Here is a 23,989-nt window from a genome sequence, read left to right on the forward strand (position 1 = left end):
AATTATAGTCTGGACAGCTGAGAAGTCTTGTCCAAAACCTGTGTTTTTGCACAAACCACCTGAGACCAAACTCTTCTCCAGCCCTGCACACCTTCACTCTTTCCAAAGGCCTTGGATACCTGACATCCAAGCTCACTGACTGGTCACTAGGACAAGATCGTGGTGACTGGGCAGGAAATACTTTTTTTAATACACAAGTATCCTGACCTAAATGACTAACACATTTTGAACAACAGGCAAACGTTTTATTAAGAAATACTAAAAATCCCTTATGTTAATATGATATTTTATACTTTTCAAAGTGGTACTGCTTTGACTCTCAAATGAAAGATGAAGAAACTGAGGCACAGAGGGCAATGACTTGCCCAAGGTTACATAGTAAGTGACAAAGCTGGCTCTTCACTCCTGGCCCTGCCATTGTTCATATGCCCCAAAAGCTGCCCTTTGTAAAAGGGAGACTCCCTCTGAGGAGAGTGACTCCTCTCTCAAACCAAATGGAGTCTCACTTCGAGTAGCATCAAAGGGCCGGTTGGTTGCTCTCTTTCTTCCCCTAGGCACATTCTTCCACATGTCTCCACCAGCTACCCTTCACTCTATTCCAACCCAGGCCCATGCTCCAGACCTCTCTTTCTCCCTGCCTGGTAGGCACCACCCAGACTTTCCTCAGATCATTGGTGGTAGACTGGCCAGGCAGAATTTGAGACAAAGATGGTAAGAGCTTACCAAACAAATATCACCTGTAGCTTTACAATTTGAGGGGGGGGATAGAGGAGAATTCCTGCATTTGGTATGTTTTAACTTAAAGCAGTCAATCTCTAATGGTGGATTTCAGCCAGATTGGTCCTTTGATATACTGGAATCCTTCCCTGACACTCCTCGAATCACATGGGAGTCAAAAAAGAGATCTTTCCCATCTTCCCCCAGTCTCTAAGATTGGCTGAGTGTGGTCCTCCTGAAGTCATCCTGTGCCTGAGCCCTAAGAGCATGGGAGAATTAGAGGAAATGGTCAGGTGGAGAGAGAAACTAACCCATCCACCCACAAGTCCTCAGGATGCATTTTCACTCCATCCATTCTTAGTAACCAGCCACAGGAAGGAAGTCAATGGGTAGCTGTTACTCTGGCCATGGCTACCGGATGTGGATAGAGAGAAATTCCAGACCCCTGCCACCTAGAAGGGTCTTGTCTCAAGCTCCCATTTATGGAACTGAAAAATAAAACAGAAAAGGGCACTGGGCTTTGCTACCAGAGGACCCCAAATGAAGCCAGTTCTGAGCCTTTCCTACACTGTCACCTTGGACAAGTCACAACCTCTCTGTCCCCTCCTCTCTCAGATGAGGGATTAGGACCAGAGGATGGATCACTAAGGGCCCTTCCGGCGCCAAGTCCATGATTAAGGAGCTTGAGGCACCATCTCGGGACCAGTTATTAACATTTTTCTTCCAAGTATGGCAAAGCGTAGACTGGACCAACATTGAACCAGGAAAGATTGATGGAAGATAATTCAGTTTTCAGTCTAAACCGAGGGGGAGAGCTTGGAATAGACTCATCCTGGGCCATCTCCCAGTGGACTTTTTTTGGAAATGAAATCATCTTACTTTATTAAAAGCAATAAGGCACTGAATGCCACACTGCACAATATAACTCGTGGTGCAGCTAAGCTGCCATAATTTGAATAGCTGTCTTATTGGTTTTGCCGTCTGTTTCTTGAAACCATCACACCAATGAGGCCGGCAACAGCCAAACTGCCAGCTATCCCAGCTCCCACGAGGAAATCTCTGACCTGTGAAGAGAGACAAAGGCCGTGGTCAAGAGGGAAGCCTGCTCCCCACCATTCCAGCCAAATGCTTAGCTCTGGCAAGCTTAGTTTTGGCTCTTGGCTCCCTTGGCAAAAGTGAAGAATCAACAACTCCCAGGGCATGATGCAGGGACATTTCAGTCATACAGAGAGGGAGGAGTGAAATGTCAGCATGGGGATAAACCAAACAAAACAGGCTGTGAGGGGGCAGAAACCGTTGTCAGTTTTAACCTTGTAGCTACCTACCATAACACTGAAATTCAGCCATTTTTGTCAACCTGCCTTCCCCATCTCACCCAACCGTAACGGCAAGAAGCAGGGGATGGGCATCTGAAATTGATAGGAAATTCTTGAGGAAAAAGATGAGCAAGGGCTTCCTAGAGCAATCGAGATAAGATGACCTTGACAGCCAGGGGGCATCCCATGGGGTCTGTGAACCTATTTTTTAAAATGTTTTCTAAATTTTCATTATTTATTAGCATTCTTTTTTTTAATTTGGAGTTTTAAATTCTCTCCCTCCCTTCATCCTCTCCCCCAGTGGTGGCAAGTAACAGGATATCAATTACACATGTGAAATTAGGCAAAACATTTCTGTATTAGTCATGTTACCAAAAAAAGGCAAGAAAATAAAGTTTAAAATTATACTTTGGTTCTGTGCAGCTAGTTTTTGTGTAGCCATGATGAAGAGTATAGAGGGTCTGATGAAAATCAATGGCCTTTGCAGTTTCTCAAGGGCCTCTACAACACAGGGGACACACAAGGGAGCTCTCACCTACCAGCATTATATTCAGGGTAATAAATCCAACAAATAACATTAGGGAAATCATTCATTGCCCCACTTTGGCCATGAGTCATGTGTCAGTTCTGGTAGGTTAAGAGTCACAGACTAGACGGAAGCCAGGGCAGATGTTGGAAACATGCTCACATAGAGACTGGAACCATCTCTCCTAAAGAAATGGGGGGAACTTAACCCTAGGGATTGCTGCAGTCCTACCTTCTGCCAGATTCCTTTCCCAGCCCCTTCTGCCCAGTTGCTGGCGTCTTCCCCACTCAAAATGCCATTCATCTACTGTGAATATATCTTGTACATACCCATTTATTTACATATCATCCCCTCCATTAAAATGTGAGCTTCTTGAGGGCCAGGGAACCTGTTTTTGCCATCCTTTTAACACAATGCCTAGTATACATCAAGTGCTTAATAAATGCTTGGTGACTGACTTCACTTGTTTCAGTCAAAGAAATTCCCAGAGTTTTAAGATCAGCCTTCCCATTATGAGAGAGCAGGGAGGGTGTCCTCGGATAGGAAAATTAAACTTGAAGCAAGAAGGCCCATTCCCTGGGGGAGGCAGACAAGACTTTATCCCCTGAGTGACCTGGCCCGCATGGGTGCGAGTAGCTCAAGCCGCCCTATCAAGGGGACAATTCCTAACCTGGAAAGCAGAATTTGATTATCACTGTCAAACCATTGAAAAAAGAAACTTGAAAACTAAGGCTAATAGGGATTGGACTTTTGAAAAATTAGCAGGACGGGGTGAATATGCGTTAGAGAAAAAACAAAGAAAGTTACCTACAGGCTTGCTAGAACAGACTGCTCACGCAGCTAATCGCGCTTGGAGAGCCCTTCCTGTTACAGGCTCCCCCTTTACACCCCTTAATAAGATCACTCCACAAATCCTCCCTACGGGAGTCTTCGGCCCTCCGCCCAGAGGTTCCTTTTTCCTCATTATTGGCCGTGCCTCTACCACCCTTCAAGGAATAACAATACACCCAACTATTGTCGATAATGACTATGCAGGAGAGATTAAGATAATTGCTTCTGCTCTGAAAGATACTGTGAGAATCCAGCCCAATCAGCGCATTGCCCAAGCCCTCCCTCTTCCTATGAATACCACCTTTCCTGCTTCTAAAAACAAGAGGGGCAATTCAACACCTGGGTCCTCAGACATTTACTGGGCCCAGGCTCTGTCACAAGAGAGGCCTACACTAATGCTCAAAATACAAGGTAAACCCTTCATGGGCTTGCTCGATTCTGGGGCTGATTCAACCGTCATTTCTGAATCACACTGGCCGTCTGCCTGGCCGTTACAGCCCTCTCTAACCCACCTCCAAGGCATAGGGCAAAGTTCCAACACCATGCAATCCTCACAACTGTTACAGTGGGAAGATCGAGAGGGTAATAGAGGAACAATCCGTCCCTTTGTAGTCCCATGCCTCCCTGTTAATCTGTGGGGAAGAGATATCCTCTCACAAATGGGAGTTATCATGTGCAGCCCTAGCTCAGTTGTTACAGAGCAAATGCTAAGTCAAGGTTTTTTACCCCGCCAAGGACTAGGAAAAAATAAACAAGGCATCACTCAACCTTTACATATACAATCTCACCCTGACCGCTCCGGCCTTGGTTTCCAGACACATTTTTCATAAGGGCCACTGGTCCCCTCAGCCTACAGGCGGATAAGATTACATGGAGATCTGAGACTCCCGTCTGGATTGACCAGTGGCCCCTCCCTAAAGAAAAACTAGAGGCTGCAATAATGTTAGTTCAACAACAATTGACTGCGGGTCACATAGAACCCTCCAACTCTCCTTGGAATACTCCAATTTTTGTTATTAAAAAGAAGTCAGGTGCCTGGAGATTGCTCCATGATTTAAGGGCGGTCAATAAGACCATGATCCCCATGGGATCGCTGCAACCGGGTCTCCCTGCACCCGTAGCAATCCCGGCAGGTTTCCAAAAAATTGTAATAGACCTCAAGGACTGCTTCTTTTCCATTCCTCTCCACCCCGACGACTCCAAAAGATTCGCCTTCACTGTCCCAGTTACCAATTGCGTAGGACCCTCTCCTCGCTTTCAATGGAAAGTTCTCCCCCAAGGCATGACCAACAGCCCTACCCTTTGCCAGAAGTATGTTGCCCAGACAATCGACCCCTTTCGCTTACAATTTCCACAACTTTATATCATTCATTATATGGATGACATTCTTATTGCTGGGCCCTGCGAGCAGGAATTTCTTAGAATTGTTTGTACAAGGTTATATATCCCCTTGCTTGCCTTCTCCCCCTTGCCTCTCTGCACTACCATCCCACCCTGGTAGTGGGAGATGCCCAATTCTCGCGAGACTTGATCAAATAAAGCTTCTGTTTTGTTTCTACCTTGAGAAAACCGAGACACCTCTGTTTTTGTTTATTTTGAGCCTGTGGTTTGTCCCACACAGTTGGGGGCTCGGCCGGGACCCCCTCGATTGGGGGGGGGGGTTCTCCTCACCAGGGAGCAGGATCCAGCGCGCACCACAAAGATTTATTGGGGGTTCCTGGTCCTGGTGTGGAGCTCCACCCAGTTGGGGGAAAATCCCGAAGAGAGGGACTCGGAGGAACAGAAGCTGTGCTAGGTTCCGACATTCCAAAAAGTAAGAGTCTAAGTCTGTGCAGTCGGAGCACAAATGTGAGGTACCTTTAGGCAATCGATTGCAAAATTGGAATGAACAACAAAAGTAGAAAGGAAAATGGCCATAGACAAGAGCTCTTAAAATATTTGACCTAGGTGGGTGGAATGGATTTTTCCTGGCGTTTTGAGAAAAGCTCTCCCAGGGAAAATGAAAAACAAAAAGCTTTTGGATTTCTGTATCTTTGTGTCTGTGTCTGTCTGTATCTGTGCTTCTGTGTGTGTGTAATCTGACACCCTGTAATGTCCACTATCTGGCTTTCTCTCCCTCCCTGACTCCTCCTGGCATGCAGAGGAGCGGGAGGGCGGGGGAGAGAGAAAGAGAGAGAAAAATGTTTTCTTGTTTAAGTTATGTGATGGAAAAGGCAAGTCGGAGAGGGTAAGAGAAGTGTCAGGTCAGCACAAGAAAGAAACTAGGTATGTGCAGTTTTATAAGGGGCTTTCATCAAATTCCACCAGAAAGGAAAGGCAAGAAAGTTTAACCATGTAGGGAAGAGACGTGTGAAGGAAGTTTAAAAAAGGCATAATCTATTTGTACAAATAGTGTGAATAGAGGTTTTGAGAGTGCAAGGTGGAAACTTTTGGGAAGTTGTTTTAAAAAAATTATATATATATATATATGCTCTTTATGTCTCCCTCCATCCCAGATCTGGCCAATTTGGAATGTGGAGAGACATTTTTACACCAGTAATGCGTCTAGTCTCCTTCCTCTCCGTGATCCCGTTCCCGAGCCTCTTGGCCCTTTAGAGCCATTAGGTTCCCCTCGAGCCTAGCTCCCCCGGACCTCTCCAGCTTCGCCAACCCACGATTGTGTGACCTGCGGGCCAGGTCACCTGAGCACTGGGCTCCCAGCTGTAACCTAGTGGAAATGCCCCAAGGGGCCTTCTATATGCCCCACCAGCCTGCCCACGCACCTGGTCACTTCGAGGGACTCCATATCTCAGTTCATTCACAAAGTGCTCACAGTTTTCACTGGTCAGTTTATAGAGGACATCCTTTCCCACCTCCTCCAAAGCCCGCTGAACGATCTTGCTGGGTGGCAGCGGCTGGTACCTGTTGTCGTGTTTGTTATTCACCTGGTACTTGTCACTCCCAACCACCACACGGAGCAGCTCCTTCTTCACCGTGGCTTTATCAGTGAGGGCTGACATGATGCTGGAGGCACCAGCCCCAGCATATTCACCTTTCAGAAAGAAAGAAAAGGAAGGAAGGAAACAGAAAGGAAGAAGGAAAGAAAGAAAGACACCCCCAGGAAGGTCTTTTTAAGCAGTTCCACCCCAAGTTGAACCCAGTGGTCCCTCCAGTCCCATGCCTCTGACAGTGTTACAAAGGGGCCAGTTGTGGGATGATCTATCTCTCCCCAAAATCAAACTTGGGATCCACCCAAGTAGCTTCATCAACCAAATATGAATCTGTCATCTGTAAACAGAGATTCTCCTTGACAGTCATTTAATCAGCTAACCTTTCAGGGTCTGCCCCCTCCCCAACATATACAACCTCACAAAGCAGGGGTGCTTCTTACTTGGAGGTGCCAGGTGGACGACATAACCATCACCCACATAAACAGCCCAATGACGGTAGCATGTTCGGAAAATCTCAATCAGGTCTCCAGGTTTGGGCTCTGGCTACAAAACCACAAACCAAGGCCAGGTTAGAAGCTGTATTTGGAAATGGAGAAAGACAAGAGAGCATGTTCCAAGGGGGTTGGAACAAGCCATAAAAGGATTCATTGAAGGAACTAGAGGTGTTGAATCCATGGAAGAGAAGGCTTAGATGGGATATGATATATTGGGAGCCAAGGTGGCAGAGTGCAGGCCAGGATACAATTGAACTCTCCCAATATTCCTCTCCAAACAAGTTTAAAATAATGCCTCAAATAAAATTTTGGCATAACTAAGCCAACAAAAGGTCAGAGGGTGGGGCAGCTAGGTGGCACAGTGAGTAGAGCACCTGCCCTGGAGTCAGGAGGACCTGAGTTCAAATCTGGCCTCAGACACTTGACACATTCACCAGCTGTGTGACCTTGGGCAAGTCACTTAACCCCAACTGCCTGTCCTTCCCCCCTGCAAAAAAAAAAAACAACAACAAAAAAAAAAGGTCAGAGGGTGCTATTTTGCTAGCCTAAGACAACTTAGGAGGTCTGCAGGGGAGGTCTGTGACACAGGAGCACGAGCAGTGGGCCTTGGAGATGGCTGTGACAGCAACAGCAGTTTCAAGAGCTCTCAGTCCAAAGATGGTAAGGGAGGTCAAACAACTGGTCAGAAAGAGATTATAGGGGACCCATGGCTGGCACTGGTTGAAACTGGCACTGATTGGCAACTCTGTTACCAAGAAGCAGTTCTGGTTTGCAATTCCAAGGCAGAGAACAGTGCTTTTGATTGGTCACAAAGGAGCAGAGGCCCTGGTCACAGTTCCAGGACCAAGAGGAGCACTGGTACTTTTGGCTACACGGGAGCAGGGGTCCTTCCTGGGTAAAGACAAGAACAGACCAGGAGGGCAGTGACTATACCTCTCTCAGGATCACACCTCCTTGGAAGCACCAAAAATTTGCAGACCCCCCAGAACAAGCTCTGAAAACAGTAGCACAAAAAAGCCTAAAACTTGGTACATGCCCCTCACTCCCGGGTAAGCAGAGCCCAACTTTAACATAAAGTTCAGAGTCAAAAAATAGACTGAAAAACATGAGAAAACAACAAAAAAAGAACTTGACCATTAAAAAACTAATATGGTGGCAGGAAAGACCAAGATATAAACTTAGAAGTAGACAATAATGTGAAAACAGTTACAAACAAAACCTGGAAGAAAAATGCTAATTGGACACAGGGCCAGCAAGAATTCCTGGAAGAGTTTAAAAAAAAGATGAGTCATAGAGGAGAAATTGGAGGGGAAAATGAGAGTGATGCAAGAAAATTATGAAAAGAGAACTGGTAAAGCTTGGTAAGAGCTTGGTTTTAAAAAGGCACAAAAATTCACTAAAGAAAAGAACTCCTTAAGAATTTTTTTTCTTAAAAAGTAAAATGGGCCAAATGGAAAAGGAGGTACAGAAATTCACTGAACAAAAGAACTATTTAAAAACTAGAATTCGGCATGTGGAAGCTAAGTGACTCTATGAAACATCAAGAAACAATAAGACAAAGTCAAAAGAATGAAAAAATAAAAGAAAATGTGAAATATTTCATTGGAAAAACAATTGACCTGGAAAATAGACCAAGGAGAGATAATTTAAGAATTACTGGACTACTTGAAAGCCATGATCAAAAAAAAGAGCCTAGACATCATATTTCAGGAAAATTATAAAGGAAAATTGCCCTGATATCTTAAATCCAGAGGGTAAAATACAAATTGAAAGAATCCACCAATCACCTCCTTAAAGAGATCCCAAAATGAAAACTCCCAGGAATATTACAGCCAAATTTCAGAGCTCCCAGTCAAAGGAGAAAATATTGCAAGTAGCCAGAAAGAAACAATTCAGACATTGTGGAGTCACTCAGATTCACACAAGACTTAATGATTTCTACATTAAAGGAATGTAGGGCTTGGAATATGATATTCTAGAAGGCAAAGGAGCTAGGATTACAACCAAGAATAGCCTACCCAGCAAAACTGAGTATAATCCTTCAAGGGGGGGAATAGACATTTAATGAAATAGAGGAGTTCCAAGCATTCCTAATGAGAAGACCAGAATTGAATTGAAAGTCTGATATTCAAACAGAAGACTCAAGAGAAGCATAAAAAGGTAAAAGTGAAAGAGAAATCATAAGGGACTCAATAAAGTTAAGCTGTTTACATTCCTATATGGGAAGATGATACATGTAACTCCCAAGAATTTTATCATTATTAGTGCAGTGAGGAGTCTGCATAGACAGAGGACATGGGTGTGAGTTAGGTTGTAATGATCTCAAAAAAAAATGAAGAAGAAAGAGGGATGTTCTGGGAGAAGGGGGAAGGAGAAGGTAGAATGGGGTAAATTATCTCACTTAGAAAAGTGCAAGAAGCAGCTTTTCTAGTGGAAGGAAAAAAGGGGGGTGGGCAATATTTCAACCTCACTCAATGGAATTGGTTCGAAGAATGTGTATGTACATACGTATACACACGTATACACACACACACACACACAAAATTGGGTATAGAAATCTATCTTACCCAATAGGTAAATAGGAGGAGAAGGGGATAAGAGAAAGGGCAGAGAGAAGATCATAAAAGGGGGGGCAGATTAAGAGAGGCAGTGGCTAGAAACAAAACGGACTTTTGAGGAGGGACAGGATAAAAAGAGAGAAGGATAAACAAGAAAATAGGATGGATGGAAATATACAGTTAGTCATCATAGCTGTGAATGTCAATGGGATGAGCTAACCCATAAAATGGAAGCAGAAAACACACACAGAGTTAAAATAAGGAGCTGGAGAAGAACCTATCATGCTTTAGCTAAAGTGAAAAAGGCAGGGGTAGCAATCATGATCTCAGACAAGGCAAAGGCAAAACGAGACCTAATTAAAAGAGATAATCAGGGAAACTACATTTTGGTAAAAGATATCATAGACAATGAAGTCACATCAAAAATTTTACAGCAAGTTTCTCTGATAAAATCCTCATTTCTCCAAAATGGAGAACTGAGCTAAATTTATTTTTAAAAAAGAGCCATTCCCCAAATGATAAGTGATCAAAGGATATGAATAGGCAGTTTTCAGAAGATGAAATCAAAGCTATCTATAGTCATGAAAAATACTCTAAATCACTATTGATTGGAGAAAGGCAAATTAAAAGAACTCTCAGGTACCACCTCATCTATCAGAAATGAGAAATACTGGAGATGAGGGAAAATAGGTACACATGTACACATGGGTACTGTTGGTGGAGTAGTGAAATGGCCCAACTATTCTGAAAAACAATCTAGAAGTACCCCCAAAGGGCTATAAAACTGTGCATACCCTTTGACCCAGCAATACCATTCTAGGTCTGTACCCCAAAGAGATCAAAGAAAAAGGAAAAGGATCTATATGTACAAAAATATTGATAGAAGCTCTTTTCGTGGTGTCAAAGCATTGGACTTTAAGGGGATGCTCTACAATCGGAGAATAGCTGAACAAGTTTAGCATAGGGTTGTGGAGTATTGTGTTACAAGAAATGATGAGGGAGGTGGTGTCAGAAAATAAATGGTAAGACCTTTATGAACTGATGCTACGTGAAGTGAGAAGAACCAGGAAATCGTTGTGTACACTAACAGCCATCTTGTAATGATGACTTAGCTACTCTGATCAATATAATGATCCAAGACAGTTCCAAAGGACTCATGATGAGACAATGCTATCCACCTTCAGAGACAGGACTGATGAATTCTGAGTGCAAATCAAAGTTGATTTTTCTCACTTTTTTGCTTTTTTCCAATATAGCCAACATGCAAATGTGTTTTGTATGATTTCACATTTTTTCACATGATTTCACTGATAGCATATTGTTTGCCTTCTCAGGGAGTGGGAGAGTGATGGGAAGAAGGGAATCTGAAACTTCAAATTTAAAAAGAAAAGATAAATGATATATTTTTTAAAATAAAATTAAAATGGACAATTTCAGAGGAAATTGGGAAGGCTTGTGAGTACTGATATGGAGCAAAGTGAATAGAAGCAGGAAAAGAATTTGTACAATGATAACACTACAGAGAAAAACAACTTTAAAAGACTAAAATTCTGATCGGTGCAATGCGAAACTATGAGTCCAAAAGAAGGAAGGTAGAACAGGCTCACCAGCTGACAAAGAGGTGCCGAAATTAAAATACAGAGAGGAGGAGGAGGAGGAGGAGGACAAATGTGACAACTGTCCTCAAGAATTTTAAAGACCATGGGTAAATGGAGAGATTTCTAGACTTTAATAGGTCTGGGTTCAAATCCTGCCTCAGCTACTCCCTACCTTTGTGTGACCCTGGACAGATCACCTCCCTGGGCTACAGTTTCCCCATCTGTAAAATTAGGGGGGTTTGGCCTTGTAAAACAATTATTTTATAAAAGAATGTACATCCTTTCATATTAAGGGGGAGTGGTTTACCAAAGGCTGAGGCCTTTGGGGACCCCAGCCCTACCACAGCCCTGGCAAGCAGCCCAGCTTCCAATCCTGCCTCAGATTTTTCCTGGCTGTGTAACCCTGCAAAGTCCCATGGAGGCTCAGTTACGTTGTCTGTCATGGGAAGGGGCTGGCTCAGGAGTTTCAAGGTCCCTTCTGGCTTTTCTCATTCCAGGGGCTTATCGTTGTCCTTCTCAAGGTACAAAACTGAACACAAGGAAAACAGCTTCTCAAACCACAACACTGCTTCTTGTCCTTATTAATCAGCATAGCCTTCCTCTGGCCAACTTTGACAGAGATGGAGCCTCTCTTCTCCACCTTCTGCCAGGGGAAAGGCCCTGGAGCACTGAGGTCACGGGGTCACAGGACATGATCCGGAGGGAGCCTCAGAGGCCACAACCCCTCAACTTACAAGTGAAGAAACAGGCCTAGAGGAGTGATGAGGCCCGGGTGGTCCTGGCTGGTAGTCACCATGCCCTCACTAATAGGTTTCAACAATTAGAGATGAAACCAAGAAAGGGTTTCTGACTAATCAGTTATCCAGAAAATTGCATTAACCGGAATATGCAGGGAATACCTTCCCTCACAATTATCTCCAATTTATCCTGTCTCTGTCTACTCTGTACAAAGTTGTTTGCATACTGTCTCCCCCATTTGACGGTGAGCTCTATGAGGTCAGGGGCCCTGGGTTGGCCTTTCTTTGTTCTTTATCTTTTCCTCATTGGCACAGTGCACATCATAAGTGCTTAATAAATGCTTGTTGCCAGAATGGTGGTGCATTTCTTGAGCATTTCGGTTAAGGTGAATTAAAGTGGAAAATCTTGCTGCTCCAGGCTTCCATAAAATCACTGCCTCATTGACTTTGGAATATAAACCGGGCAATTCTTTGTTCTCACTTCTCTATTCTTACTGTGTCCAACTTTCTGTGTCTGATCATTTCAGAAGTGGGAAGAGAGTATAGACATGGGCAGTTAGAGAAGTCATAGGGTTAGAGGGTTTTTCCCCCTTTAGAGAAACTAGAGTTTAAATCAACCCATTTGGTGAGAGTAAAGCTGATAGAAAGAAGGCCATGTGCCTTGGAGCTGAACACCAGGGCAGCTGTCATCTGTTACCTCCCATTCTTCTATCAGGGCATGTGCCCAGACTTGGCACTAGGGGTGATACTGAAGCAGGCAGACAGCGGCAAGAGCCTTGTTACCCAGAATATGTCTCGCCTTGTGCTGTCCTCTCCCTCCCCTGCCATCTTGTCTCTGGTCCAAACAGAGAGTTTCCAGGGTATCACCCTTCCCCTACTGCCATGGCAGTGCAAGCACAGGCCTGAAAGGCCCTCCTTGGTGACCATGGGGAAAGAAACTAAAGGTCAGACCCGGCCAGTACTGAGCAAAACTGGGAAGCAGGCAAGGTTTCCCTTTGCCCTCACCCCCTCTCTGGGGACATGATGCAGCGCTTGCCTGATTCCTGCCAATTCCCACAAGCAGAAGATGACCTAAGTCCTCCATTGGCATCATTCTCTACTTCCCTCAATCAAAAACAAGCCCTCCACTATCCATAACTCATGCAGGGCATAAACGAATCAACAGCAGAAAGACCAACTAATTCAGCTAATTCCTAGTAAGATATCACAACTGATGGGGGCTTAAATTCTCATCCCTTTCCCTGGAATTTCCTTATCAGGGGCACACAGTCAAGTCAGAGGAATGAATCTCTAACAGTGAAATTCCTCAGGATGGTCCATCCTGAAAGGTTTGGGCGGGGAGCCCTCCTGCTTCCCTCAAATTTCCCCATGTGGGCCAAGTCTACGCCAGAAGACTCTGGCAGAACCCTTCCCAGCACCACTTATCCCTGTCCTACAGCATGCGCTGCACTTTGCCTGTGGTGGCAGTGATCAGTTTGCACTTTGTCTCCTCAATCAGACAGTAAGTTCTTGCACATGGTATCTGAGGGGGCTTACAGGACCTCGAACTCACAAATCAGGAGAATGGGAAGAGGGGATGAGAAAACACCCTCCTCTCTTTATAGCAGCGGAGGCCTGTGGACATGACAGAAATTCTGATATGCCATGCTCCGAGACCCCCCTACCTCTGACATCCCATACTCTAAGACCCTCCCAACTCTGACATCCTGTGCTCTAAGAGCCCCGCCCCCAGCTCTGACATCCTTGTTCTGATGTCCCATGCTCTAAGACATCCGCCCCCCAGCTCTAACATCTCTGTTCTGACATCCCATGCTCTAAGACCCCCCACACACATCCCACGCTCTAAGACACCCCCCCAGCTCTGACATCCCTGTTCTGACATCCCATGCTCTAAGACTCCCCCAGCCCTGACATCCCACGCTCTAAGAGCCCCCCCAGTTCTGACATCCCTATTCTGACATCCCGTGCTCTAAGACCGCCCCCTCTAACATCCCATGCTCTAAGACGTCCCGCCAATTCTGACATCCCATGCTCTAAGACAACGCTGTCCCCAGCTCTGACATTCTGTTCTCAGTTTAAGCCACACCGCCCAGCTCTCATATCCTGTGTTGTATTTATGAAAATGAAAGCCTTTTTTTTTAAGCTTAAGTTTCAAACTAAAGCAAAACTGAGACCTGAAAGGCTCTGAAGTTCTGGTCCCCAAGTGAGTTCCCAGGCCTGTCCAGAGTAGACGCTGGGCCATTTGGTCTGAGCTTGTCTGCCTCCCTGACCAGTTCCATAGAGCCCGCCCTTGTTCCGCCTGCCGCACACCCATTCTGTGTTCTTGCTAAAGGAAGGTTCTATTTCCCCGCTAGCACTGTCCTTATCCAGTTCCATTCTATGCCTCCATTGTCCTCGGAACCAGCCCGCAAATGAATTCCCGACACTTCCTTTGAATAATAGGCAGATTCTGTGTCTCGTTGGGAAGCCACCAGTGAGTGCCTGCCTGGTAAACAAAATGAAGAGAGGTTGGTCTCAAGCCGCAAATGAGGCCAAAGGACCCTAAAGAGCGTTTTGGCCTTAGGGTTCACTAAGACCCTCTCCCCTCAAGACCCCGCCTACAAGTGCCAAGCACAAATCCTTACTGTGGTTACTAATAAAAGCATTAAAAGTACCTACCTGCATCTCTCCTCCCTCCGGTTCCGGATGTCACTTCCTTGGCCGTTGGGGGATTCCTAACAAGAAATGGCAGGAATCTCGAGTGTCCATAACAGGAAGCAAGCATAAGAGGGGATGGTGGTAAAAGGTGATCGTGGGTCCCTGGGCCGGGGGAGCTCACGGCTGGACCTTGCTGCTCGGCTTTCCAGAGCACCCTATTTAGGCCACCTGTACTCCATCTCTCCCCCACCCCCACCCCAGTCCCATTTGGCAGTGAGCGGAGGGATCCTTAAGCCTTGATTGGCCCTGGCTGGACCACTGAGAAGAGAGGAGCTTGGATACCTGAAAGGCAGAGGGTCCCACCCGGCACTCTCGGGGCTCACTGCTACCAGCTGCCTGTGCCAGTGTGAGGCTGCTGACTTCGACACATTCCTCCAGAAAGCGGTCCCAGGGCAAGGACGCCTCCCCCAACGGGTGGGGAGGCGGGGGAGCTGGGCAGTGCCGGGGTGGAGGGAGGTTGGGGGGGGAACCTTCTTGTTTGAGGCAGCGATACCTCAGGTGATCTGTCCCGCCCCGCCCCTACCTGTTCCAAAGCAAAGATCAGTAACCTAAGCCGCCCCTGGAGTGTCCAGAGGACACATACAAATACACAGAGAGCGCGGGGCATCCCGTCTTGGCCATCCCACCTGTGCTTCCTGGGCCTTGACTGATGGTCCAGGACCTGCGAGAATCACTCCAGCAGGCAGGAAGTCGGGAAGAGGCTCCTGCAGCCCGAGGAGGCGCCAGCGCACAGCTGTGGCTGAGGTCAGCCTGACTCCGCCCAAACCAAAGAGCGCAGCTTAGGCAGCTAAATCGAAACTCAGTGACCGCTGGGAGCACAGGCCGCCCTTCGCGGGTAGCCTCCTGGTGCCCTGGGAGGGGGAGAAGGGAGTGCTGGGGAGCAAGGGAGACCCCAGATCTGGCCCAGGACGGGCCTCTTCGGCTTGGGAAGTTAGCTAGTGTGGAAATGTCCCAGTTGACCACAAGGCTGTGGCTCCCATCCTCCGGAGCCGGCCGTGGGCGGGGCTGGCTCTGGGCTCCTACAGCCCGATTGATGTCAGGACCACGTTGTATGCTGACCCAAGCCTCATCCTTGCAGCCCCGCGGTTCCAAAGTTGCTCTGCTCTAGACTTACCTGGGTGCCTGGGTGAATCTCAGAGCTGTACTCTAAGAGTGCGCCCCCTCCCCTTTAATCTCAGAGTTTGGGAAACCTCCTGGGTAACAGCCCTGACAAGTGGTCATCTGGCCTTAGCTTGAAGACCTCTGGGGATGGGGAGCTCACCACCTACTGAGGCAGCCCTCTCTACTCCTGGGCAGCTCTAATCGAGAGGAAGTCTTTTCCTTCTGACATGGAGCCGACATTGGGCTCCCCAAATTGTTCCCAATTCTGCCCTCTGGGGCCGAATCAAGCAAGTCTAATATTGGTCCCCTACGTTTTCTCTTTTCCAGGCTGGCAGTTCCCAGGTCCTTCAACCGCCAGTAATGGACTCACAGGCCTAGAACTGGAAAGGCCCTTCCAACCTCCACATTTTACAGATGAGGAGGTCGAGGCCCAGGCAGGGGAAGGGACTTGTCCTGACTGATGTTAAATAACAAGATTTCCAGATGGGATTTTATCAGATTACCACAACCTTGTGATGTAAGAGCTATAGGCATTATCATCTCCACTTTATAGAGGAGGAAACTGAGGCTCGGAGTGGTTGAGTAACCTGCCCAAGGTCACACAGCTTGTGTCTGAGGGAGGATTTGAACTCACATCTTCCTAACTACAAGTACAAACATCTAGCCCCTAGGTCGTGCTGTATCCCAACCTTTCTTCCTGTGCACATGTCCCAGGTCTGTCACCACCCTCACTGCCCTCTTCTGGACATTCTGCAGCTCAGTGGTCTTCCTAGAAGACAGTACTCCACATGTGCCCTGACCAGAACAGATAACACAGTGGGACTAGAACAGCCCCCTTCCTCCCAACTCCCAGACTACGCCTCACTTAAAGCAGCCTAACACAGCTTTCTTGGCTGCTCTAACTTACCTATCAAACTATGGACTCAAAATGAACTTGCAGACCACTACAACCCCTGATCTTTTTCAAGAAAACTGATGGCTAACCAGAACTCCCCCTTTTTATACTTAGGAAGTTGATTTTTTGAACCCAAGTGGAAAAATTTACATTTGCCCCGATCAATGTCATCTAACAAGATTTGGCCATTTTCCAGTCTTCTTGGGATCTTTTCAGAGTGAAGCTACTGTATTTGGAATCAGGGATCAATCCCAGCTCAGCTACTTGCTAGCTATGTGACCTTAGATGTCACACCTTCCCTGGGCCTTGGGCTTCCTCATTTGTAAAATGGAAGGGTTGGACTTCGTGACCTCAAAGGTGCAGCCTTCAGTCTCCAATCCTAAAAAATGGGGATCTAGGGATCATGAGCTTGGAGAAGAGAAGGCTGAGGGGGGGGCCACCTCAGACGTCTTCAGGTATGCATCATTCTAGCATAGAAGGCAGAGTAAGGCTGGCTGTTAGGGAAAACTTGCCAACAGTTTAAACTCCCCAATAGTGAGATGAGATGCCCCAGGAGGTGGTGGGGACCCTTCAGTTAAGGTCTTTGAGCAGAGGCTGGGAGGCAGATGGTCTGGGCTGCATGCCCAGGGACGTCCTCTGCCGCTCTGGAACTGGAATTCCTCATCTAGGCTGCTAGCTAGCTCGCCTGGCCACCTCTGCCTCCTCAGAGTATGGAGAAGATGCTAGTCTCTGAGGCCATAGGGGGTGTTGCCAGAAAGCTAGACAGACTTAGAATACTGTCTCTCAAAGACCAGCTCAGCGACATTTGGCAATGCTCACTCTAGATTAGCCTTGGGTCAATTTTCCAGGCAAAGGCTCACTCTAAGACCATCTACAAAGTGGTAAAGAGGTTAGGGGTCTGTCATAAGAAGACCCATACCAATACAATGAACATTCTTTGATGTCTACCAAATTGGGTAACCTCCTCCCGGTAGAGTTCCTCATCCTCCCCCACCAACAACCATCCTCACCTTCCTGCTAGGCTAGCTCTCAGCAAAGGTTGTCCTGGGCACTGTGCCCACCCCTGCCCCACCCCCTCCCGAGAGCTGCTCTAATCTACTACAAAGACAATAACTACCCACTCCACCACCTGACACTGAAGTCCAGTCATCGGTCAGATAGCCACGTAGTCCCGTGGATAGAGGACTGGGCTTGGAGAGAGGCCCGATCCAGCCCCCACAAAAGCATGAGGGTAGGGTAGGAAATGTCATGTACTGGGCATGGCCAATAGGCCAGTTTGGCACAAATGTAATGTCTGAGATGGGTCAGAATCAAGGCATAAAGGCTTTTAAATGCAAGGCCAGAGTTTGTATTTTGTTAGAAGCAGCAGAGAGCCAGAGAAGCTTCTTGAGCACTGAGAAAAGAGATCGGCTCTGTCCTTTAAGAAGATCACCAATCCCAACACATCAGAGCTGGAAGCAACCCAGAAATGTGGGCTTGAGAAGAGCCCGTCCTTTCACACAAGAGGAAACAGGCCAGAGAAAGGGGTGTGCTCACACCAATTGAAAGCGGGGGTCCCTGACCCTCCAGTTCCCTTTGTGGTTCACCTCACCACATTCCTCCTTCTTCCCAAGTCTCTCTAGAGCAGGTGCCTTAAAAAGAACCAATATGTGGTGGGCAGACATACCCTTGGGGCTGTTGTGTCTTTCTCAGAACGTCAGCTCTCTGTGGGCCTCTCACTACAGGCAGGCTAAGTGTTGGACGATGCAGCCGCATGCTTTCTGCCAGCCAGGGAGAAAAGATGAATGGATATCCAGCACTTTGCCCCTTTCACCGGGCACAGAAAAAGCTCTGGAGACCTCTCCCCAGCACCTTCGTCATCCACGTCTATTAGCATCCAGGGCGCTAGTCAGAGAGGTAGGGGGCCATTTTTTAGGGGACTATCCCACTCACTTCTCCCCAGCTTTGGGGATTTGGGGTGGTTTCCGTGGGTATTGCTCACCCCCCTGGAAGTACTAAGGACCCTGGGATCCTGAACCTAGCCTTAAAGTTTAGGGACCAAAAATGGAGATTTCTTGGCCCTCCAACTTTTGGGTCAAGCCCCTGAAAGTTTTGTCCAACCACCACTAAACCCACCCCCCCACCAAAGCCAACTGTAAGTTTAACCAAGAGGACAAAGTGTGGGCTTTGGTCTTCAGTACCCAGCTAGGTCTGAAGAGAGCACAACTAACCCTTTTCTAGAGGATCCTAAGGAACTTTCAAGGAAACCTCTGGTTTCCTCTTTCATAAACACCCAACAGTGGTTAGCTCCATAATGCGTCAGGTGAGGAAGGCCAGGTAGGGAGGAGGAGGGTAAGAAATCCAAGTTTCCTAGACTGAAGAGCTAGAAAGGAAATCCCCCACTCCAAGCCCTTGATTTTACAGATGAGGGCCCGCTGAGGGACCGTCACACCCGAGGGCATGCTGGTCCTCAAGCTCCAGCACCTCCTTCAGGGAGTCTCCAAGAGTGAAGAAAAGGCAGAATGCAGATGCAAACAGGTTGTGGTCTTTATTCCATTACACAATCTTACAACTCTCAGTGTATGTGATACAGAGACATGCACGCTTCTGGTTAGAGTCCAGCGTACGGATGGATGGATACACACTCATCTGATTGCACTTTTCCAGGCTAACAAACTAAAAAACAGACAAACTGCTGGGTGGGAGTCTGTGCTTGGCCAAAGGCACCTGCAGGACACATGAGAGGCTCCCCAGTACAAACACAACAGAGGGCTGAGTGGAAGCCCCTAGGTGCTGATGGGTGACCCACAGCCTGACCAGGGCCTAAATCAGGAATCTCTGGGAATTACAGGAAGCACATTCTTTGCTTTGGCACATGGAATTCCCACATGGGCAATAAAACAGTAATCTTGGTCCACAGAGGAAAGTGTTTTCCAAGTCTCGCTAGCCTCATAGCTACTTGGTCAGCAGATCCAGCTCCCAGGAGCCAAGCTTACCAAGCCAGGACACCAGGTCCCAGACCTTTCCTATCCCTGATTCTGAAAATTTCATAATTTCTATTTGGGGCCTAGAGGGACATTTTCAATATTTGAACAATTGGAATAAGAGGATCCAGCTTGTTTTCTAATTAAAAAAACAAACAGTGGCCCAAGTTGTTTTAACCAACTTCCCAGTTCTATTCCTGTCAGTCAGTAACCGGACGCAGGACGAAAGGCACCACGACCTCCTCCCAGCCCAGCCTAGGACACCTTGGGTGGGTGGGGGTCCATATCTCCTAGGCCGCCACCACCCACCAGTAGGGACAAACTAACCCTGGTCATCACCCACTTAGATTTGGCCCTAGGACACCTATTCTGATTCAATTTCTCTGCTCCTCGGACCCCACAAGAAGTCATTGGAGTATTTTACCCTACTCTCAGCTCCCAACTGCACCCATCATCTTATGTACTAGATTACTTTGAAGGTCAAACAAAAAGTTCCTATTTCAAAATATCAAACTAGGAGGTTCAGCGAATGACTTTGTGGAATGTGGGGGTGCGGTTGGGGTGAGGCAGTTATGGAGTCAGGACCTCAGGGCAGCAGCCACCACTTCATCTGGATATCACCTCAAGAACCAACCCTTGCCTCGATGCTCCTTCTGGTTGTTACTTTTCCGCCAGCAGGTAACTGAATGTCAGAGTACTACATATGCTACCAACTACGTTAATTCAAAAAGATTCTTCAAAAAACTTTTAAAATCCAAGCTTGCTTCTGCCTGAATCATCACCTTTTCGGACATGGGTGAATGTGTGTGTCCAAGAGAAAAAAACAAACCGAGCCGTGCCAGCCTCTTTTCAGGGGACCGTGCTCCTAAGTGAGCAAAAGAGCCAAGTCCTAAACACAGTCTGCCAAAGAAACACGAGGCTGCCGATACAGGGCAGCTTTTATTCTCTGCTGGTTTTTTTGTTCGCTGAAAGCATTTTATTTTCTGTGAATAGAGAGAAAGAAAAAAAGGAGACAAGAAGCAAACACATGCAGGCAATCTTACAATGTGCAAACTAGATTGTAATATCACAAGCCCCATGGCACAGACTGAAGGCCATCAACTCTTCAACCAAAAACAGGTCCCAGTTCTTAAGACACAATTGTGAGTCCCCTTTTCCCTAAACAGGAAAAGGGGTGGCCCAGGGTCCAGCACAACTTACTGTGCTCCCTCTTTTTATGCTAGAAGTGACGTCAGTATTACAGAAAACTGTCTAGGAGAGATGGACTTTTACTAAAATCCCTCCATCACCTCTCTGGGGTAATCGAGGCTCTGACACCCAGGGTTTGCCATTTGGGCTTGATCAAAGGAATGTGCTGAAGGAGGCAAATGGGCCTGAACACTGAGCATCGAGGCTTTCTGCTTTGGACCTGGCCAGGAGACCTGCAACGGCCAACCTCATTGGAAACCACTGTAGCGCTCTCCACATCCAGCGGGGAGATGCAAAAAAGATCAAATGTAGAATAATGAATCCACCTCATCCCAGGGGAGAAGAGATCATGCACTCTGCCCAAGCCGGCTGAGTTAAGACACAAAGACTCCAGCACCAAGGTGAAGCCAGAGACCCGATCGGCCTTGACTGCCTAATAAATGATGACTTCTCAGGGCTCTGCAGCGTCACACGCTGCACCAAACACCAAGGGAACTGAAGACCTCACATTTGCTTCAGGATCTTAGGACTGGGCCTAGGGATCAGGACCTCACCAATCTGATTCTGGACGACATGGAGGGGGAAAGCTTCTTTCGGATTCTAATAGACTGTAGAGGGGCAATTTACCCAAATGAAGGGCTCCTGGGAAATGCACGCACATCTCAGGAGCCACCTACTTGAAATCCCTTTATTTAAAGCGGAGGTTTGAGATCCCTGATGAGTCTGGTAGACAAATTCTGAAAACAAACCGGCAGCCTGTTTTCATGCCAACTGAATCCAAATGCACGAACCAACCTGCAAGATGGCAAGCCAGTGAGCAAGACAACAGTAGCAGCTACCATTTACAAAGCACTATACATATGTCACTACCTTTGATTTTGCAAGAAAGAAAATATTACTTGTAAGAAAATATACTTGGAATTAATCCTGGACTAAGAGGATACAAAACCCTGAGAGGCAGGACCAAGAAATCCAGATAGGAGGACTATGTGACCAGAGACTCCAGCTGCCTGAACTTTACATTTAGAAGTCACATGTGTAAAACAGTATCTTCTCTTTCCAAGGGTCCCAAAATGTAACGCTCTAATTTATGTGTAGGCACCTCAAAGAAAACAAAGTTTTAAAATCTGGCATAATGAAGTAAAGCAACGGCCAACTGATGTGATCCAAACTATTTCGCCTCATACGCATGAGACAGAACCTGCTGAGCCATGTCAGCTGTGGCCTCAGAATCTCTCTGACAGGTGACTTCCTAACCTCCAAGGGAGATGTGCCAAACAAGCCAAGTCACTGTGGTCTCACTTAATTACATTCATCCATAGGCCCAGGAGGGAAATGGGGGGATGGTGGCAGCTGCTTTTTTGGTCCCACGGACACAATGGAATGAATCCCTGCTGAGCCTCTAACCACCAAGGCACCATCGGAAGGAAGGCAGCTCTACTGGCTAAGATTTTCCCCTGGTCCTTCAGAAAGGTCTGCTCTGATGCAGCTTCTGTGAGAACGAGGTTATTTTAAAATAAAATTTAAAACTTAAAACAAAAGCTCATATTTAGAATACATGAGACACAGTGAATTTGACCAAGGCACAAGACCAAGTGACTTGTCAGGGGTCACTCAGTTTATTTCTGGATTATGAGCTTTGCTGGTCCACATTCCCTCCAACATTCTAGGCTAAAAAGAAGCCACTGGTGAAAACCAGGAAGGCAGAGAGTCATGGGCACCCAGAGCCAAGGTCCCTGTCTGCCCTGCCCCCCGGGGAGGGGCCCTACATTCTGGAGTCTGGTTGTGACCCACAGGACAGATGCACACAGGAGTCTCCAGCGTTACAAGGAGCCTACTTTCAAACTCTCTTGGAGAGAAGTCTTCGGGACCAGAGCTTCTGCAGGCTCAGGACACCTTTTACAAGCGGGGTGTGAGCTCCCAGAGGTGACATGTGGCAACACAAACTGCCCATTCCTTCCCCTGGTCCTCCATCCTCCCCACCGTGTCCATGGCTAGCATGAGTCCAGATCGAAAAGGCACTCTGTGGTACAAAAAGGACTTTCCAGGCTGCTTTGTCCTTTGACCCTCCAGCCTCCCCCCACCCCCATAAAGTGCAAAAAAGGAAAGCGAAATAACACAAGAACAACACAAGGGCTTGGACCTCTACCGGGAAGGAAAGAAAGGCTCCCAACAGTCCTGGAGGTGGGTTTAAGCCACAGGCAAACGTCTGCTCCGTTTATTACAGCATTGTATCTCGAGTCTTCCGGGGTGACGTCCCACTCCCAGGCGCACTTGGGCTGCTGCAGAAGGCCCATGCGACTGCTGTGGTGCAGCGCACTCGGGCCAGGTCCCCACTTTATTGGTACTTTTTATCCACAAAAGGTCTCCTGGACCCCGATTCCCCGACAGCCTCCTGAGTGGAATTATTTATGCAAGAGGTAGCCTGCAAAAGTCCATTGGCACAGCATGAGTTCACAAGACTGGGACCACACAGTCAGGAGAGTACAAGGCTTCTGGACCCAGCTGGTGCCACCCTCAAATTCAAGTGACATCCCAAACCACAGCCCACCCAAGGCCATCTCTGGGCTGGGAAGAATCTGTCACGCCCCCAAGTCCGGAAGAGAGCCCACCATTCCCCAAATCACCAAGGCCACAGGCACATGTGAAGACTCCCCCAGCCCCAAATGGGCTCAGGCACCAACTCTCATCGATAGCCAGATGCCCCAATGGCTACAGATGGGGGGGATGTCCCCAAGGAGTGGCAAGGGCTCCAAAGACAGCAGAGAAGAAAGCTGCCCATGGAGACAGTGCTCCATTTGTGCTTGGCTTCCCCTTCACCTGGAAGTTGGGGGGCTGGAAGCACATACGCATTCACACATACACACACCCCGCCACCCCTAGTATAAAACCTAGCCAGTGAGTGCCTAGCAGAGCCCCAGGTCAGCTGACCACCCTGTTAAGGTTCCTAGAGCTAGTGAAGCTCCAAACACTGACACAGCACCCCAGCCTCTTTTCAAAGGCCTCCTGAACCCAGGAGGAGGAGGGGGCTAGGGACCAAGGGATCCCCACTAACCCCGAAGACACTTCTTGTGGAGACAAAAATGGCCCGGTCACTGTTACTCCCTGTGTCATTAGGGAGAGGAGGGACTTCATGGGCATGGCCCAGGTGTTAGGACTCCTGTGGGGAGGGGGTCTTGGTGCAGGAGACTCCCCCTGAGGACAGGTCGAGGCCATTAGCCCTGTCCTAAAGCTGAACCCAGTGGTGACTCAAAACTAAGGGAAGCTTCTTCAATGAACATCTGATGTGGCATCCGGCCTTCCTAAAGCAATGTTCAAAGGACAAAAATGACCTACAGAAATGGTGTGCCTTTACAAAGAGCAGGTTTCCAGCCTGGGGCCACATCTGTGGGCAGCTTTTAGGGTCTCTGAATGTGGATGGGAAAACAATTACATCAT

At 47.4% G+C, this 23,989-nt stretch overlaps 2 protein-coding genes across 5 annotated transcripts in view; both read right to left on the bottom strand.

Annotated features, from left to right (window-relative positions):
* Nucleotides 1–223: 223 nt before the first annotated feature.
* Nucleotides 224–15,207, bottom strand: LOC118854391 (phospholipase A and acyltransferase 3-like). Of its 2 annotated transcripts, none has more exons than XM_036764748.1 (5): nucleotides 15,031–15,207; nucleotides 14,366–14,421; nucleotides 6,761–6,863; nucleotides 6,153–6,421; nucleotides 224–1,781 (listed from the first exon to the last, which is right to left on the bottom strand). In XM_036764748.1, exons 2-5 carry the CDS (start codon nucleotides 14,369–14,371, stop codon nucleotides 1,683–1,685), a joined length of 477 nt encoding a protein of 158 aa, XP_036620643.1. In that variant the 5' UTR covers nucleotides 14,372–14,421; nucleotides 15,031–15,207; the 3' UTR covers nucleotides 224–1,682. The 2 variants fall into 2 exon arrangements, with proteins under 2 accessions (XP_036620643.1, XP_036620644.1); XM_036764749.1 differs by lacking the exon at nucleotides 15,031–15,207 and adding an exon at nucleotides 14,687–14,751.
* A 3,695-nt stretch (nucleotides 15,208–18,902) lies between these two features.
* ATL3 (atlastin GTPase 3) overlaps nucleotides 18,903–23,989 on the bottom strand; it is a 35,925-nt gene continuing 30,838 nt past the window's right edge. For all 3 annotated transcript variants that reach the window (XM_036763202.1, XM_036763201.1, XM_036763203.1), the window contains one exon: nucleotides 18,903–22,976. In XM_036763202.1, coding sequence (XP_036619097.1) covers nucleotides 22,890–22,976 — 87 coding nt within the window. In that variant the 3' untranslated portion in view covers nucleotides 18,903–22,889. The remainder of the gene's footprint in view (nucleotides 22,977–23,989) is intronic.

Source organism: Trichosurus vulpecula, chromosome 6, assembly GCF_011100635.1.
Source record: "Trichosurus vulpecula isolate mTriVul1 chromosome 6, mTriVul1.pri, whole genome shotgun sequence".
In the NCBI taxonomy this organism is placed as follows: domain Eukaryota; kingdom Metazoa; phylum Chordata; class Mammalia; order Diprotodontia; family Phalangeridae; genus Trichosurus; species Trichosurus vulpecula.

Bases quoted from the DNA above. Each gene is read 5' to 3' on its own strand.
- LOC118854391 (XM_036764748.1), bottom strand. The intron at 6,422-6,760 runs GTAAGAAGCACC...TCTTTCTGAAAG, and splicing joins CGTCCACCTGGCACCTCCAA to GTGAATATGCTGGGGCTGGT. The intron at 1,782-6,152 runs GTGCGTGGGCAG...CTCTCTTCACAG, and splicing joins GAGTCCCTCGAAGTGACCAG to GTCAGAGATTTCCTCGTGGG.